This window comes from Anolis carolinensis, chromosome 1 (genome assembly GCF_035594765.1).
Source record: "Anolis carolinensis isolate JA03-04 chromosome 1, rAnoCar3.1.pri, whole genome shotgun sequence".
NCBI lineage: Eukaryota > Metazoa > Chordata > Lepidosauria > Squamata > Dactyloidae > Anolis > Anolis carolinensis.
The window spans coordinates 99,596,331-99,613,237 of NC_085841.1; the positions used below are offsets into that span (position 1 = coordinate 99,596,331).

At 42.9% G+C, this 16,907-nt stretch overlaps 1 protein-coding gene across 1 annotated transcript in view; it reads left to right on the forward strand.

The window, feature by feature from the left end:
• Nucleotides 1-16,907, forward strand: part of rev3l (REV3 like, DNA directed polymerase zeta catalytic subunit) — an 82,826-nt gene that overhangs the window by 5,956 nt on the left and 59,963 nt on the right. Inside the window, exons 2-3 of the mRNA XM_008121141.3 lie at nt 14,616-14,805; nt 16,575-16,649. Coding sequence (XP_008119348.2) covers nt 14,616-14,805; nt 16,575-16,649 — 265 coding nt within the window. The remainder of the gene's footprint in view (nt 1-14,615; nt 14,806-16,574; nt 16,650-16,907) is intronic.

The window sequence follows — 16,907 nt, forward strand, 5'->3', positions numbered from 1 at the left end:
TTTCTCTTTCAGGGAACTAGAAGCAATGATATGTTTTAAAGACATTCTTTGAAGGAAGAATTAAAGAATCTGTATCATTTTGCATCAGAAGAAGATTCAGGAAAATATAAATAGAATCATAAGAGTTAGAACAAGCCACCAATCCACCCAAACCCCTGCTGTGCAAGAACACACAGCCAAAGCACTCCCAACAGCTAGCCATCCAGCTTCTCTTTATAAACCTCCACTGTCGAACAGCAGTTTCCATCAGAAGATTCTTCCTTCCTGGATCTCTATTTGTAGTTGTAATCTATTGTTCCATGTCTTAGAGTGCATCTACACTGTAGAATGAATGCTGTTTGACTCTGCTTTGATTGCTGCGGAATCATGGGAATTGTAGCTTTAGAAGGTCTTTAGCTTTCACTGCCAAAAAGCACTAGTGCCTCACCAAACCACAATTCCCACAATTCCATAGCATTCAGCAATAGCAGTTAAAGTGGTGTCAAACTTCATTAATTCTATAGTGTAGGTGCACCCTTTTTCTCAGGAGCAGCAGAAAACAAGTTTGTTCCATCAGTATAAAATCTTTTCGAATATAGAGTCCTAACTGGAGAAAACCCATTCATATACAGATACACTTTTCTTCCACCTAGATTTCAAGAATTTGGAGATATCAAGGTTTTGTTGTTGTTCATGTTTAACATCCACAAGATGTAGTGATATCTGTTGGCTTCAATTTTTTTTTAAGAAAGCTGTCTTTTAAAGACATGAACAATAAAGTAGTCAAGATTCAGATTCAATCTCTGAATGCCAGATGCTGGGAATAAGCAAGGGAAGACATATTTAAATTTAAGTTCAGTGCTCCAAAAATGAATGAATTTGGATATGACCATTTAAGAAATACTCCAAGAACAATATTACATGGGAACAGACACAACAGATTTATAATATACTAGCTATGCCCGGCCTTGCGTTGCTGTGGCATTGTCTGGTGGTGTTGGTGAGAACTTGTTGAAGTAGTGGTGGTATTGAATGTCTGTTGTATGGTTGTCTTTATGTTTAGTATGCATTTGGTTGTTTGTGTACTGTGAAAGTGGTGAGGGTAGAGGGGGGTCTATGTCCCTGTGTAGTATTATATAGTATTTATACGTTGTCCATGTGTTGTGAATGCTTGGATTGTGTCCTGCTGCATAGTAGAAAGGGTTGGGCTGGATGGCCCTTAGGGGTCTCTCCAAACTCTTGGATTCTATGATTCTATTATTATCATCATCATCATTATGTAGAGGCTGGATGGCCATCTGTCAGGAGTGCTTGGATTGTGTCCTCCTGCATGATAGAAGGAAGTTGATCTGGATGATCCTTAGGGGTCACTCCAAACCTTAGGATTCTATGTTGTTGTTGTTGTTGTTGTTAGTAGTAGTAGTAGTATTGAGAGGCTGGGTGGCCATCTGTTGGGAGTGCTTGGATTGTGTCCTACATGGCAGAATTGGGTTGGACTGGATGGCCTTTAGGGGTGTCTCCTAACTGTCTGATGCTATGATTCGATGTGTATTATTATTGTGCAGATATTGGATGGCCACCTGTCAGGAGTGGTTGGATTTGTCCTCCTGCATGATATAAGGAAGTTGAACTGGATGATCCTTAGGGGTATCTGCTAACCTTAGGATTGTATGATATTTTATTATTATTTAGAGGCTGGCCATCTGTTGGGAGTGCTTGGATTGTATTGTCCAATGGCAGAGTTAGGTTGGACTGGATGGCCTTTAGGGGTCTCTCTTAACTGTCTGATTCTATGATTCGATTTGTATTATTACTGTGCAGATCTTGGATGGCTATCTGTCAGGAGTGCTTAGTTTGTGTCATCCTGCATGGTAGAAGGAAGTTGAACTGGATGATCCTTAGGGGTGTCTCCTAACCTTATGATTGTATATTATTATTATTATTATTATTATTATTATTATTATTATTATTATTGAGACTCTGGGTGGCCATCTGTTGGACGTGCTTGGATTGTGTCCTCCATGGCAGAATTGGGTTGGACTGGATTACCACAGTAATTATTTCATATTACAGTAGAATCTCACTTATCCAACATTCGCTTATCCAGTGTTCTGGATTATCCAACGCAGTCTGCCTTTTAGTAGTCAATGTTTTTGTAGTCAGTGTTTTAAATTCATTGTGATATTTTGGTGCTAAATTTGTAAATACAGTAATTACTACATAGCATTACTGCGCATGGAACTACTTTTTCTGTCAAATTTGTTGTATAACATGATGTTTTGATGCGTAATATGTATAATGATTACCTAATTTGATGTTTAATCGGCTTTTCCTGAATCCCTTCTTATTTCACTTATCCAACGTTCTGCCGGCCTGTTTATGTTGAATAAGTGAGATACTGTATATTGATAATGTTATATTATCTGCTTGGAACTGGATTATATGAGGCCCCTTCTACACAGCTGTATAAAATGTACACTGAAGTGAATTATCTGGCAGTGTGGACTCAAGATCAGTTCAAAGCAGATAATATAATATTATAAATGGATAATATAGCTGTGTGGAAGGGCCTTGAGTCTATACTGCCATATAATCCAGTTCAAATAAGATAATCTGTATCTTATAGGCAGTGTGGAAGAGGCCTGAGGCCTAACTCTGCCTGTCCCCTGGGCTGAGTAGGTTGCTAGGAGACCAAGTGGGCAGAGTTTAGCCTTGTAACTGGCAGCAATTGGATAAAAAACAATTAGTCCTGTCCCTCTAATTAGGACTTTATTTTTCTTTTCTTTTTGTTGTATGAACGTAGAGGCATGGATGAGGGGTTGTGTTGCCAAGTTTAGTGTTTCTGGGATGTGTAGTTTTGTTGTTTTGTGCTAGGCCGATTTTTTTATCCTTTTATATAGATAGATGTTCCTTGTATTGTCCATCTAATCAGATTAAATTCCTATTGAATACAGTCTTGGGTTTCAAAACATAGACAAAGTTCATTTGAGATCATCTTCTTAAATAAGCCAAATGTGTCAAAAACAAGGCCCATGTACTGAATATGGCCCACCATATCATTTTTTGTGACATGCAAGGTTTTCATTGCAAGGGCAACATAGTCACATCCATACAGTCTTATGATTGCAAATGGCCCTTTGAAGGCAACCATAAGACTGATGTGGCCCTCAGTGAAAATGAACTTGACACCACTGATCTTAGCAGAGGCTGGAAAAACACCTCCTGGAATTCTGTAGTTTCACCTCACATTGTTGATCCTGTTTTGAGCAGACTGCTTAGTGTTTATTCCTTGGTGTTATTAGGTAAGTATATACACTTGCTTGAAATGACATTGTGCTTATGGTATAGCGTACACCTCCCTTCCATACAGACTAGATTAAATGTAATAAATAAAAAGTTCCTTTCTTTCTGTATGATCTGGATCCCTGTATATTGGGAGGGATAATACACCACTACACTATACAGAAGAAAGTCCAACAGTTACCTGTTCTCTTTAACCCACCTACTGCAGTAATTGGAAACAGAAATGAATGTCTTCACTAAAAATGAGAAATCTGTCTATTTACTGGACCTCTGATCTGCTGTTTTGATGTAAAATGAGCAGTCTACATTGGGACAGATTGTTAAGAGAACATAAAATAATGAATTAAAGCAGTATTTTCATTAAAATGCCATGCAGAGTGTACAAAAGTCATTCTTGAGTTTTTAGATATATGAATAAAAATGATAAATCATAAATTGTCTGAGGTTTTGTTAGAACCAAGCCTTTTCTCAGTAAGATAATTGCTATAATTGATGTTTGTCAGGAAAAAAATCAGTCCCTTGATATTAAGAAACAGTAATTACAAGGCAAAGCCTTAAAACACATTTAACTTGGCATTATTTCTAATGTACTGAACACATGTCTTGATACATTTTCATAGTTAAGAATGAGGGTGAGACAACACAAAGTGAGAGAAATCTACCCCTAGGAAGGGAAATCTACTTCTGAAAAAGTTATCATGTGGAAAAGGTATCTCCACTGAAGCTTTATCACCAATCCTTGTTTTCACAACAAGCCAATTTTTTTAAAAATCCAGTTGTCACAGAGAACAGGAAGGGAGCTGAAATCTTCTGAACAGGGACACAGACAGCAAAACAAATACCACAGAGGGGTTCACTTTTCCTTATATTATCCAAAGCTAAAGAAATATATATTTTGGCTGGTGTTACACTTAAAAAATGTACCTGTTCTGATTTACATGCACATGAACTTAAGAACAAACCTACAGAACCTTGCTTTTAACGTGGGGACTACCTTTATATATTTTAATTTTTATTTAGTTAGCTTAGTACAGTGGCAAATTTGATTTTTTTTCTGGAATATATTATTTAATTGCTGTTGGTCTGTTACTCTACTTCAGGAGGGGGAATAAAGTGCAGCCGGCAGATGACATGTGGCCTCCCAGAGCCATTTTGTGGTTCCAGAACTAGTAAGATTTAGTAAAAAAAAATTGCTCCAAAATGCCACATTCCATGGCCCCTGGGATCAAAAACCTTTTGTGACCCCCCCCCCCCAATTGCCTTAATACAAGGGACCAATGCAGACTCCTAGCTTTCTACAGTTGCCCATCTGGAGGTCATGTGAAACCCACTTCTCCTTTAAACATTCTTCAATGAAGTATTAACTGCAATATTTTTATTATTTATTTATTTATTTATATTTATTACATCATTTCTACCCCACCCTTCTCACCCCTCAGGGGACTCAGGGCGGCTTAAAACATGAACATATACATTAAAACAATTTATATCACATTTAAAAATCCGTTTAGATTTAAAATTACATTAAAATTGAGAGCTTACATTAAAAAACCTACATAGTTATACATATAAATATACATTCAAGCACGTTTCAAGTCCAAGTGGGGGCAATCAGTGAGTCGTATAATTATCATATCTCATTCCTACTGCTACTCTTTCTCAAAGGCCTAGTCTCATAACCATGTTTTCGTTCTTTTTCGGAAAGACAGGAGGGAGGGAGCCTGTCTAATTTCATTTGGGAGGGTGTTCCATAGGCGGGGGGCCACCACTGAAAGGGCCCTGTCCCTCGTCCCCGCCAGCTGCACCTGTAAGGCTGGCGGGACTGAGAGCAGGGCCTCTCCGGAAGATCTTAGATTCCGCGATGGGTCATAGCAGGAGACACGTTCGGACAGGTAAGCTGGGCCGGAACCATTTAGCACTTTATAGGCTAAAGCCAGCGCTTTGAATTGTGCTCAATAGCTGATCGGCAGCCAGTGGAGCTGATGTAGCAGAGGGGTGGTACGCTCCCTGTACGTTGCTCCAGTTATCAACCTGGCTGCCTCCTGTTGGACTAATTGAAGCTTCCGAACCGTCTTCAAAGGCAGCCTCACGTAGAGTGCATTGCAGTAATCTAGATGGGATGTAACAAGAGTGTGGACCACCGTGGCCAAGTCAGGCTTCCCAAGGTACGGGCACAGCGGGCGCCCAAGTTTTAATTGTGCAAAGGCTCCCCTAGCCACCGCCAAGACCTGGGGTTCCAGGCTCAACGATGAGTCTAGGATCACCCCCAGACTGCGCACCTGCACAGGGGGAGTGTGACCCCATCCAGCACAGGCTGAAATCCAATACCCTATTTGGCCTTTCGACTGACCTTTCGAGGACCTCTGTCTTGTCTGGATTCAATTTCAATTTGTTGGCTCTCATCCAGTCCGACACAGTGGCCAGACACCAGTTCAGGACCTGAACAGCCTCCTTAGTGACAGGTGAAAAGGAGTGACAGAGCTGGACATCATCTGCATACAGATGACACCGCACTCCGAAACTCCGGATGATCTCTCCCAGCGGCTTCATGTAGATGTTAAACAACAAGGGGGACAATACCGACCCCTGCGGAACCCCACAAGTCAATGGTTGCGGGGCCGAGCAGGTGTCCCCCAATGACACCATCTGGGACCGACCCTCCAGGAATGAGTGGAGCCACTGCAAAACAGTACCTCTAAGGCCCATCCCTGCGAGGCGTCCCAGAAGGATACCGTGTTCAATGATATCGAAGGCTGCTGTGAGGTCCAGCAGAACCAGCAGGGACACACTCCCCCTGTCCAGTTCCCAGTGCAGATCATCCACTAAGGTGACCAAGACTGTCCCGGTATCATACCCCGGCCTGAAGCCAGACTGCGCCAGATCTAGAAAATCAGTATCATCCAAGAATCTCTGGAGTTGCAAGGTCTGTTAAATGAGCTGAAAATTGTTTTAGACAATATTATTCGTAAAATACAGTTTATACTATATATCGAAAACAAAAAAGAATCTGCAGTGTCCCAGATCTTTGGATTAGTTGAAAACAGACTGTGCTGCCAAATGTGCAGCACATTTTACAACTTACAAGACCTTGTATGTGTGCTGTACTCTAATCCTGTAGCCCAACACACAAGTGCTCTTAACCTCCCTCTGTTCTTCATGGTATAGGAGGTAAAGAACAGAAGTTAGATACTTCTTTGCCCTTAGTAGGAGTAATAGTCTGATAACTGTTACAGTATTTATAAAATTGAAGACAATTTACTCTAACAGTAGAAAAAAGTTTACCTTGGCATGACAGTATGAACAATGAATCTAATTCCCTGTATTAGCCCGTCTCATAGTCCAAAATTAGTGACTCTGTGCTAATCAACAGTGGTAGAAATCCCTTACAGTTGCCTTTTGTTTTTGACATTAAAATAGTAATAACCTTCTTTGTGCTCTGAGTGCTTCACCCAAGTGGTTTTTGCTTCTGCTCTACCCCCCACCCCACTAAGAACCTTCTAACTCTTTAGCTTGGTGGAACATCCAGCACCTTCCCGCATACCATATATCTCCCAGCCCAGTCTACAATCCCTTCAATTTTCTCCATTCACTGACAGAGTGACAGTGTTCAGTTTCTTCTTAGAGTATATTCTCCTCTCCCTATTTTCTGTATTATTCCTATTGTGGTTTTGCATTCTTTTTTAAAAAATTTTTTGATGGGTAAACACTTTATTAATGATATGTTACATAACAAAAACAGCAAATTATAGCAGATAAAGTCAAATAACAATCCTTTTGAAATGTACATGCATATCTACATTAGTCAATCAACTGGTTAATTCTAACATTAAGTACATATTATTATCAGTAATTCAAAACATATAGAATTACTCTTTCTACATGTTATCCACTATTTTCAATCTAGATTTCAACTCATTTTTTAAAAGAAATATAAGAGTTCACCCTAACATTCAAACAAAGACATACAAATGTATTACACACAACAGACCCTGCACGCACCCAAAACCACTATCCCACACAAAATAAAACCCCTTCCCCACACCTGTGCACCCTTCACCATGACTTCCAACCCTAAAGCACTATGAAGCCTGTCAGAACCCTGCTACTAGAGCCTGGATGTGGCTCTGAGTTTCAGGGTCACTGACATTGATAAGACACCTGCGTCCCAGGACTCGGAGGAGAAACGGCTGATGGACTTGGCGGGGAATTTGCGCGGGGTTTTACTGAGCGGGAAGAGACTGTTCAAATGAGGGGGAGGGTATATAAAGGAGGGTTGGCCGGAGCCTCCCATTCTTGGCTTTTCTGATGTTCATGTTTCCTACAGTAAAAGTTTCTGGTGATATCACAGAGAGTCTTGTGTGTTCATTCAGGAGCGGCTGTGGTGAGCTGACACTAAGCCAAGAATCGGACACCATCCCGCTGTAGCGGTGAGGTGTAACATGCAAGTGGAGGATGAAGAGCTCTTGGGCGCCGGAGGAGGAAGGTCGGAAAGGGCCACTCCCGAGACGGACGCTGAGTTCCACCAGCTGGCGGCCCTGGCGTCCTCCACCGCTTATGCCCAGCCAAATGGGGTAACCCAGAGGCGTGGAGTGGTGCGGGGAGACAGCACCGGAGGAGAGGAAGGTTCACCTTCCCCAGGCCCGCAAAAGATGGTGTTTCTGGAGGAGAGGATGTCGGCGATGGAGACCACCCTGGCAGTGATGTCGAGGGCGATGGAGCGCCTGGCGGTTTTGGCGGAGCCGGAGCGAGGAAGGGAACTCCGGGCTAGCTCAATGTGGGACGTGAGCATGGGAAGCAGCCAGGGCTTTGCAGACCTCCCAGCACCGAAGGGAAGGGAAATGCGAAAGGAGCCCGGTGCCCGGCCCAAGATCCAAACGAGCCTGACGCGGGTGGAGGAGAGTGACGACGAAGGGGAAAAGCCTCCGAGAATCCCGGCTACGCTCCCAACTGAGACCCTGGTGCCCCTGGCGAATGCCGGGCGTGGCACAGGACAAAGGGAAGCAGCAGCGGGGCCCACTGGCCCGCAAGGGGGCTTGCGACGGGCGGAGGATTGGGGATTGCCACCACAGGGACCCCTACCGAGACGAGAGGAACTAAGGATCGAGTTTGGGGGAGAGTCCTCTGAACTGGATTTTTTCCTGACCACGGTGAGGGGCTATATGGAGGACAATGCCCACACTTTCAGAACGGAATCCAGCCGGGTACGGGCCATTGGTGCAGTGTTGAAGAGGGGAGCGGCCAGCTGGTACGTTCAACTACACGCGCGGCGCGACCCATGTCTGGGGTCACTCCGACGCTTTATGGGGGCCCTGGAGACCCGTTTCCGAGATCCACTGGAGCAGATCCGGGCGAGGGAGGAGTTGAAGACCGTCTCCCAGGGGCAGAGGTCGGTATCTGAGTATGCGGAGGAGTTCCAATGCCTCGCTGAAAAGGTGCCGGAATGGTCTGCAGTGACAAAGATAGAACTCTTCAAAGAGGGGCTCAGGCGGGAGATCCTCTCCTGGGCGGTGCATCGTGATGAGCCTGACACACTGCGCGGATGGATTCAGCTGGCGGGGCGCGTCGAGACATCGCTGGCCCAGGCGAGGAGGCACCGAGGAGGGCTACAGCAGCGGCCGCAGATGAAAGAGGGGAGCCGGAAGGAGGGATCAACCCCAGCCGGGAGGAGAACGGAGCCGCCAGGGAACGTGAGCACCAGCAGGAGGGGCTGCTTCGTGTGCGGCCGTTTGGGCCACAGGGCTGCCGAGTGCTGGCAGAGAAAAGGGGAAGGCGGAGGCCCGCCCAAACCAAGAGCCGTGGCAGGGAAACGCGCCGAGGAAGAACCACCGATGAGGCACCACTCGGGGGGGTTGGTAAGTCAGGACAAAGCCATGATAGTGGTCCCCATTCAGCTGGAAAGTGGCAGCAAACAAGCAACCTGCAAAGCATTTGTGGATTGTGGATGTTCCAGGAACATCATCTCCCCTGAATTAGCCGAGGGATTGGGATGCGAAAGAACGAACCTAGAATCCCCAATAGCTTTTTCGCAGTTGGACGGATCCACAGCATCGGGATCATTAGCTAAGTACAGTGCCGAAGATGTAAAGTGTAAGATAGGGAGTTGGGAAGGAAAGGTGTCATTTGTGATATCACAAATAGCCAGCTATAATGTTATACTAGGCATGCCATGGCTGGGGCAGGCCAACCCGCAAATCAACTGGGAGGATAAGAGCATGATCTTCAGGATGGAGTTGGAAGAAGGGAGCCAGGAAGTGGAGAGAGAGCCGGGGAAAAGGGGGGAGGAAGACTCTATCAGGATAGCAGAACTGGCAGATAAATTACCCCCAGAGTATCGGGATTTTGTGGACGTATTTGATGAGAAGGAAGCAGACAGTTTCCCACCGAAGCGGAGAGTTGAAGTGAAGATAGAGCTAGTCCCAGGAGCAGAGCTTCCTAAGGCAAAAATATACCCAATGTCGGCTAGGGAAAAGGAGGAACTGAGAAAATACATTGATAAAAACCTAGCGAGGGGTTTCATAGAGCCTTCAAATTCCCCTCTAGGGGCGCCTGTGTTGTTCAGGCGCAAAAAGGACCAAACGCTGAGGCTCTGCATTGACTACAGGGGCCTGAATGCAATCAGTTCTGGAAATAAATACCCCCTACCTTTAGTGAAGGACTTGATCGCCCAGTTATCGGAGGGACAGATATTCACTAAATTGGACTTAATTGAAGCATACCATAAATTGCAGATTAAACCAGAGGACAGGTGGAAGACGGCCTTCTCCTGTGCATTCGGATTATTCAATTATCGTGTGCTCCCTTTCGGTTTGTGCGGCGGAGGCGCCGCGTTCATGCAATTAATCAACGAAGTGTTGCATCCATTGTTGTACAAGGGAGTCTTTGTTTTTTTAGATGACATATTGTTAGTATCTCGGACTAAGGAGCAACACGTAGAACTAGTCAGGGAAGTCCTGCAAAAGTTGAGAGAAGCAAAACTGTATGCGAAGCTTGCCAAGTGCGAGTTCAATAAAGACCAGATAGACTTTCTGGGGTATAGGATTTCCTCCCAGGGAGTGGCGATGGACCCTGCGAAGGTAGAAGACGTGAGGGGGTGGGAAGCCCCCAAAACACGGAAGCAGCTGCAATCCTTCCTAGGGTTCGCAAACTTCTATAGAACATTTATCAAGGACTTTGCGCGCCTCACTTTGCCATTAACGGATTTGTTAAAGACTAAAGGTAGGGGAGAAACAGCCAAAGTGAAGGCCCCAGGGGCCAAACTGACCTGGACAATAGAATGCCAGGAAGCTTTCGAAGCCCTTAAAAAGCGTTTTACGGAGGAGCCTGTCCTACAGCACCCTGATATGTCTAAAGCCTTTGTATTACATTGCGATGCGTCAGACCGGGCATATGGGGCAGTTCTGCTACAGAAAGACGAGGGGGGGAACCTGAAGCCATGTGGCTATCTGTCAAAAAAGTTTAGTGATACAGAAAAAAACTGGCCGATTTGGGAGAGAGAAGCCTTAGCGATTCTAAAAGCACTAGAGTGCTGGAGACACTTCCTGGAAGGAAGTGGAACACCGTTTGAGGTGTGGACTGACCATAGAAATTTACAGTATCTAAGATCCCCTCGTAAACTATCAGCGAAGCAAATTAGATGGGCCCAATATTTCAGCCGTTTTGATTTCAGACTCAGATTCTTCCAGGGGAAACATAATATACTCGCTGACGCTCTCTCTCGGATGCCTCAGCACGGGGGAGGAATTCAGGAATCTGAAGGGAGTATTTTTCTTGATAAGCAATGGGGCCTGGCAGTACTAACTCGAGCACAAGCGGCCAAAGAAAACAAACGTACTGCCATTTCCACGGGGGGAGGAGAAATATGGGAGGAAGAGTTGAAGCGAGCGTATGGAATGGACAAATGGTTACAAACAAACAAAGAAAAGGGAGAATTGTGTGGGGATTTGGTGTTTGTAAATAAGAAATTGTATATTCCTGAATGTTTAAGACGAGAAATGTTAAGGAAGTACCATGATAACAAGGGTGCGGGTCATCTAGGCCCCACCAGGACTATTAAACTGTTGGCCAAACAATGCTGGTGGCCCGGAATGAGGAAAGACGCCAGGGGGTACGTCACGCAGTGTGAATTATGCGCAGAGGGAAAAACACCACCGGGGAAGCCCCAGGGGCTATTGCAGAAGGTGGTAGAGCCCATGAGGCCATGGGAATGCGTAGCCATGGATTTTGTAGGCGAACTACCCCCCAGCAGAGGCCACAGATACATTTGGACAATATTGGACTTATTCTCAAAACAGGCACACTTTGTGGCTCTGCCAAAACTTCCTTCAGCTGAAAAACTTGCTGATTTGTATGTGAAGCACGTATATCGCCTACATGGGTGTCCCGACAAGATAATTAGTGACCGGGGAGTCCAATTTACTGCAAAATTTTGGGGAAAATTCTTACAGCTGTTAGGAGCAGAAAGGAACCTGAGCTCGGCCTTTCATCCCGCGACCAACGGGGGGGTCGAACGTACCCAACAGACACTGTGCCAATTCTTAAGGATGTACACCAATTATAGACAGGATGATTGGGCGGACCTTCTTCCGTTTGCTGAGATGGCTTTTAACGGGGCCGTACATTCGGCCACAGGTCGTGCCCCATTCGAAATAGTATACGGACAGGAGGTGGCACCTTTCCCCAGGCTACCCGAGTGGAAGGAAGGGGAGGGCCAGACCGACGAGGAATGGCCGGCCAAAATCAAGCAAGGGTGGCGAACCGTGGTAGAGGCATTGCGGGAAACACAAAAGAAGTACAAGCTCTTTGCGGATCGTAGGCGCCGAGAGGGGGACAAATTGGGCGAAGGAGATCTGGTTTGGCTGAGCACAAAAAACCTGAAATTGGGGTTCCCATCCAAGAAATTGGCTCCACGCTATATAGGGCCATTCAGGGTAGCAAAAAGAATAAACGAAGTGACCTATGAGCTGAGGCTACCAAAGGACCTAGGAAAGGTACACCCGGTATTCCATTGCAGCCTGTTAAAAAAGTATAAAGGAACTCTGGACAGCGGAGAACAATAGTTGTGTTTAATCTTTTCCTTCCAGGACGAAGGGGAGGAGGACGCCATGTCAGAACCCTGCTACTAGAGCCTGGATGTGGCTCTGAGTTTCAGGGTCACTGACATTGATAAGACACCTGCGTCCCAGGACTCGGAGGAGAAACGGCTGATGGACTTGGCGGGGAATTTGCGCGGGGTTTTACTGAGCGGGAAGAGACTGTTCAAATGAGGGGGAGGGTATATAAAGGAGGGTTGGCCGGAGCCTCCCATTCTTGGCTTTTCTGATGTTCATGTTTCCTACAGTAAAAGTTTCTGGTGATATCACAGAGAGTCTTGTGTGTTCATTCAGGAGCGGCTGTGGTGAGCTGACAAAGCCTTTAAGCCAATTTATCTATCCTTGTTAATAGTAACCCTAAATTCCTAATGGAACTCCTCTATATTACTGACTCTCTATTCAGATATGCTATGGCCAACTTCCATGTTTCTAAAAAGTCCTCATTACTTTTGTTCCTCCTATTATTGGTAATTTTGGCCATTAGCATATATTCCCGCATTCTTTCCCTCCAATCCTTTTTAGTTAAACCTTTTTCCCCTTTCCAGTCTTTGGCTATGGTCAGTCTTGCTGCACCAAAGCTATATTGGTATATTTCTTGGTCCTTTTGGTTATTGTTTTCTCTATGTAAACCTAATAGACACAATCCTGGGCTTTTTTAAATCTTATTATGTAGCATTTTATTTGTCTCTTTAATTACCTTGTTCCAAAATGCCTGTATGGTTGCACAAGTCCACCACGTACGGATGAAAGTCCCTTTCTGTTTCCTACACCTCCAGCAAATACCTTGTTGTGATTTATCTATTTTTGCCAATGTGGTTTTGTGTTCTTGTTACTTTTGTGGACTTTCATCTTTTGCCTCTTTGGAAAAGAACCCTTTACTTCATTATATTTAGATTGGCCCTTATCCCCTCGTCTATATCTATCATTCCCCAACCTTTATTCCAGACTGGGATTTAAGGAGGCTCTTCAACAATCTCTCTATTCAAACATTGCATTGCCAGCAACCGGAAGGTGTATGCCTCTCTCTCTTTCTGTCTTTATGATAGGCATTCCCAGTGTTTGTTTTGTTTGGGAGGTAATATTGTGGAGAAGTACCCTATTTCTTGGCGCTTTACTTCACAAGTCTTGAAAAACCAGGCCTCTTGCCTAAAGGTTCTTTTTCTTGTAAAAGCCCTCAATATGACTTCTCAGGCAGCTTCATGTCAACCACTCACTGAGCCACAAAAGCCTACTGTTGCTATAGTTCCATTAAATTTTGCCTACACCATTGTATTGGTCATTTGCCATAATCACTGCTACACATAATTCTAAAACCTCCATCACCAGTTGTTGCAGCTCCATCTAGTCACCGAGTCCAGGTTCCATTTGTCACTTAAATGGATTGGAGGAACTGATAACTACCTGCAGGGCCATCTGTTCCTCCAGCCTTGATTTCAACTGTTGAAACAGCTCCATTCTGAGTAGTTATTCCTTCTGTTCTTTCATTTTTGTGTCATCTCAACAAATTACTACCTCGGTACCTGCAATTGTCATACTTGGAGTCACTACTCTTGTGGTTCTGGCTTTGGAATTTTCTCTTGACCACCCAGATGCATTGGATGATGATTATAAATCAAGAAGTGGATACTGCTCATAGTGCATTTATTTATTTATACCATGCTTTTTTCTCGGGACTGGGACACACAGCAGCCAACAATCTTAAACGCTGTACAGTTTTAAAACCTACAAAACATAAATATAATATTAAATTAAATATTACCATTATTAAAAGAAGTAAAAAAAACTGTTAAAAACAATTCTTAATACCTTACAGACCCTCCCCCGACCTGTTATTGAAAACATTGTGCAAACACTTCCTGAGCAAAAGTTTCAGCTTGTCACCAGAAGGACAATGGGGAGAGAACAATTTTGACCTCCCTGGGAAAGGAGTTCCAAAGTCCAGGGGCAGCTACTAACAAAGATATAAGATAAAATCAATGGCTGCTGGTAACGTGTCAGGCTACTGTTTTACTCATGTTGAATGTGGATACTCGGTAGGCAATGTGTTGGATACTACATGAACAGAATGTTGGGCTAGGTATAAATTTTGGGTGATATGTCCTGCTGTTTATGTTCTTAATCTTGTTTTCTATATTGTTAACTACTGACTTGCTACCTTAAAAGTTTGTTAATCATGAATTGTTCATCCTTTTGAGAGGAAAGTTGGAGTTGATCATTCTGAAAGATTGATTTCTTGTTCTCTAGGTCAAAAAACTTGTCTCCATTTACACGGCATTTTTCCTTACCTATATGTGCCATATGATGGTTTTGGACAGTTGCCAGAAAATTATTTGCGTCATTTTGCATTCAGCATTGACCGAGCACTCAATATTGCTTTGGGAAATCCATCTTCTTCTGTTCAGCATGTGTTCAAAGTGTCATTAGTCCATGGAATGTAAGTATTGTGTTACCCATTTTTCCTTGGTGTGATTTTTTAACTTTTGAAAATACCCTAAAACAAAGTTCTTGTAAATGATAAAGAATTTTGAAAATACCTTGATGTTGCTTTTTTATACCTTCACTCTCAGAACAGCCTTTCTTTCTCCCTCCAAATCTTTTTTCCAGCATAGTTGCAATTTATGTTCTGATAAAAATCTATACATTTGATATCCTGAAGAAAATCACAATTTTATTTTTCCTTTCTAATAGAAAGAAAAATGGATTGCACAGATTTCCAGTATATTTTGGAGTTTAAATAGATTTTTCTGGTATATAGAAAACATGGTAGAGTGAAGTATACTTTGCTTCATTTATTAATTAGAGGACTTGAGAGTTGAAGAAGAAATGATAAAATGTGTGTTGTTTTGAAATACTTCAAGGAAAGCTTAACTGAAAAATATAGTGGGTGGCAGATATGATCTGAACTTCAGACGTTGTGTATCATCCAAACCCACAATATCAGATCTGCAGGCTTTTCTAATAGTGCTATTTTGGTTCCCCTCCATGGTTTTTATACTGTCCTTGAGAAAGTAAACAAGGAACCTTGAAGGCTGCTATAATATTTTTACCCCTTCTTATTGGCGTTATAAAGGCGTCACCAATATGTATTTTGGATTTTATTTAACAATCAATTCATCTATTTGCATTTCCTATATTTCAAGCCAACATTGTGTATATATATTGTTGAAGGTTCCGCATCTATGAAATATAAATGGTGGGATTTATATTTGGGGAACCTTTTTAAACTGAACACATGTTTAGGCCACTAATTGTTGCAAGTGTTACAACAATTGAAAGGCCTATGCTTATTTATACCCATTATTTTCCAGTTCACTACTCTACTTAGACTGTGCTATTGAGATGTTTTTCGTTCTCCGTTACCAAGAAGGCCCCCTTCCCCCCCCCCCTTCTTTGAAGAAAGAAAAGCAAAGCATAGGCTAATTCAGCTTCTGATGTGTTACAGAACATGACATGGAGTCCAAACCTTATTACTATGGCAGAGTCTAGAACTCCAGATTACCTCAACCATACAGCTGCCAAACAGCTTCCATATGTCACTGTTGGAGCACAGGAAATGAGATGATTACCATCTACTGTACTTATAACCTTCCATTTTAATAGCCAATCAAAATTTGAGAAATATACTGCTTTATGTTTTTCATAGAAACAATTTATTTTGTTCAAGAGTTAGTTATGTGAAATACTAAATTTTAGTATGTTCTTTAACCTTGTATACTATATGTATATTTGAGGCTTTGTTTGAATGGCTGGTGAAATTGAGAGAGGAAGCAGGGACTACCCTTCAATTTTGTATGTCAAATACTTTTAAATCATCTGCAGATTGTTTTACTAAATTCTATAATTTTTATTTCATCATAGCTCCTTTATGTCATGTTGAAAAATACCGGTAATTGATATTTTACTATGTACCAATCAATAAAAGAGCTTTGAGCTTTGATTATAATTATGATACACTGGATAAGGTCCAGATTTAAAGTTTGGAATAAAGCAATGTGTCCCAACCTCCAGGTGTTTTGGACTTCAACTCCCGGAATTCCCAGCCAGCTTACCAAGTGTTAGGAACTGTGGGATTTGAAATCCAAAACACCTGGAGGCCCAAAGGTTGGAAACCACTGGAATAAAGTCTAATGTGCAGGACTCTCATTTATTTACATGTAGACATGGAAGAAAATAATACAATTGTGTTGGATGTTTGTTTTCCAGGCCTTTCTATGGTTACCATGAAAAGGAAAGACAATTTATGAAAGTTTATCTTTACAATCCTGCTATGGTAAAAAGGTAATAATGTCTAATATTTCTCCTTTTGTAAGAAGTGGAAGAGAATATCATCTTCATTGACAAGAAAAGGAAAATAAGTGGTTGCACATCTTTGAATAACTGCATTTATAAGTCTCAGTATGCCTTGGCACTTTTCTTTTACGTTTCCTTATCTGGCATAGCTTCAAGGAAATGCAAAGCATTTGTTTTAGGTTTTGATTATGTACAATTTGTACATAAACCTACACAGATGTGTTTAACGGTGGTTTACAGATATAA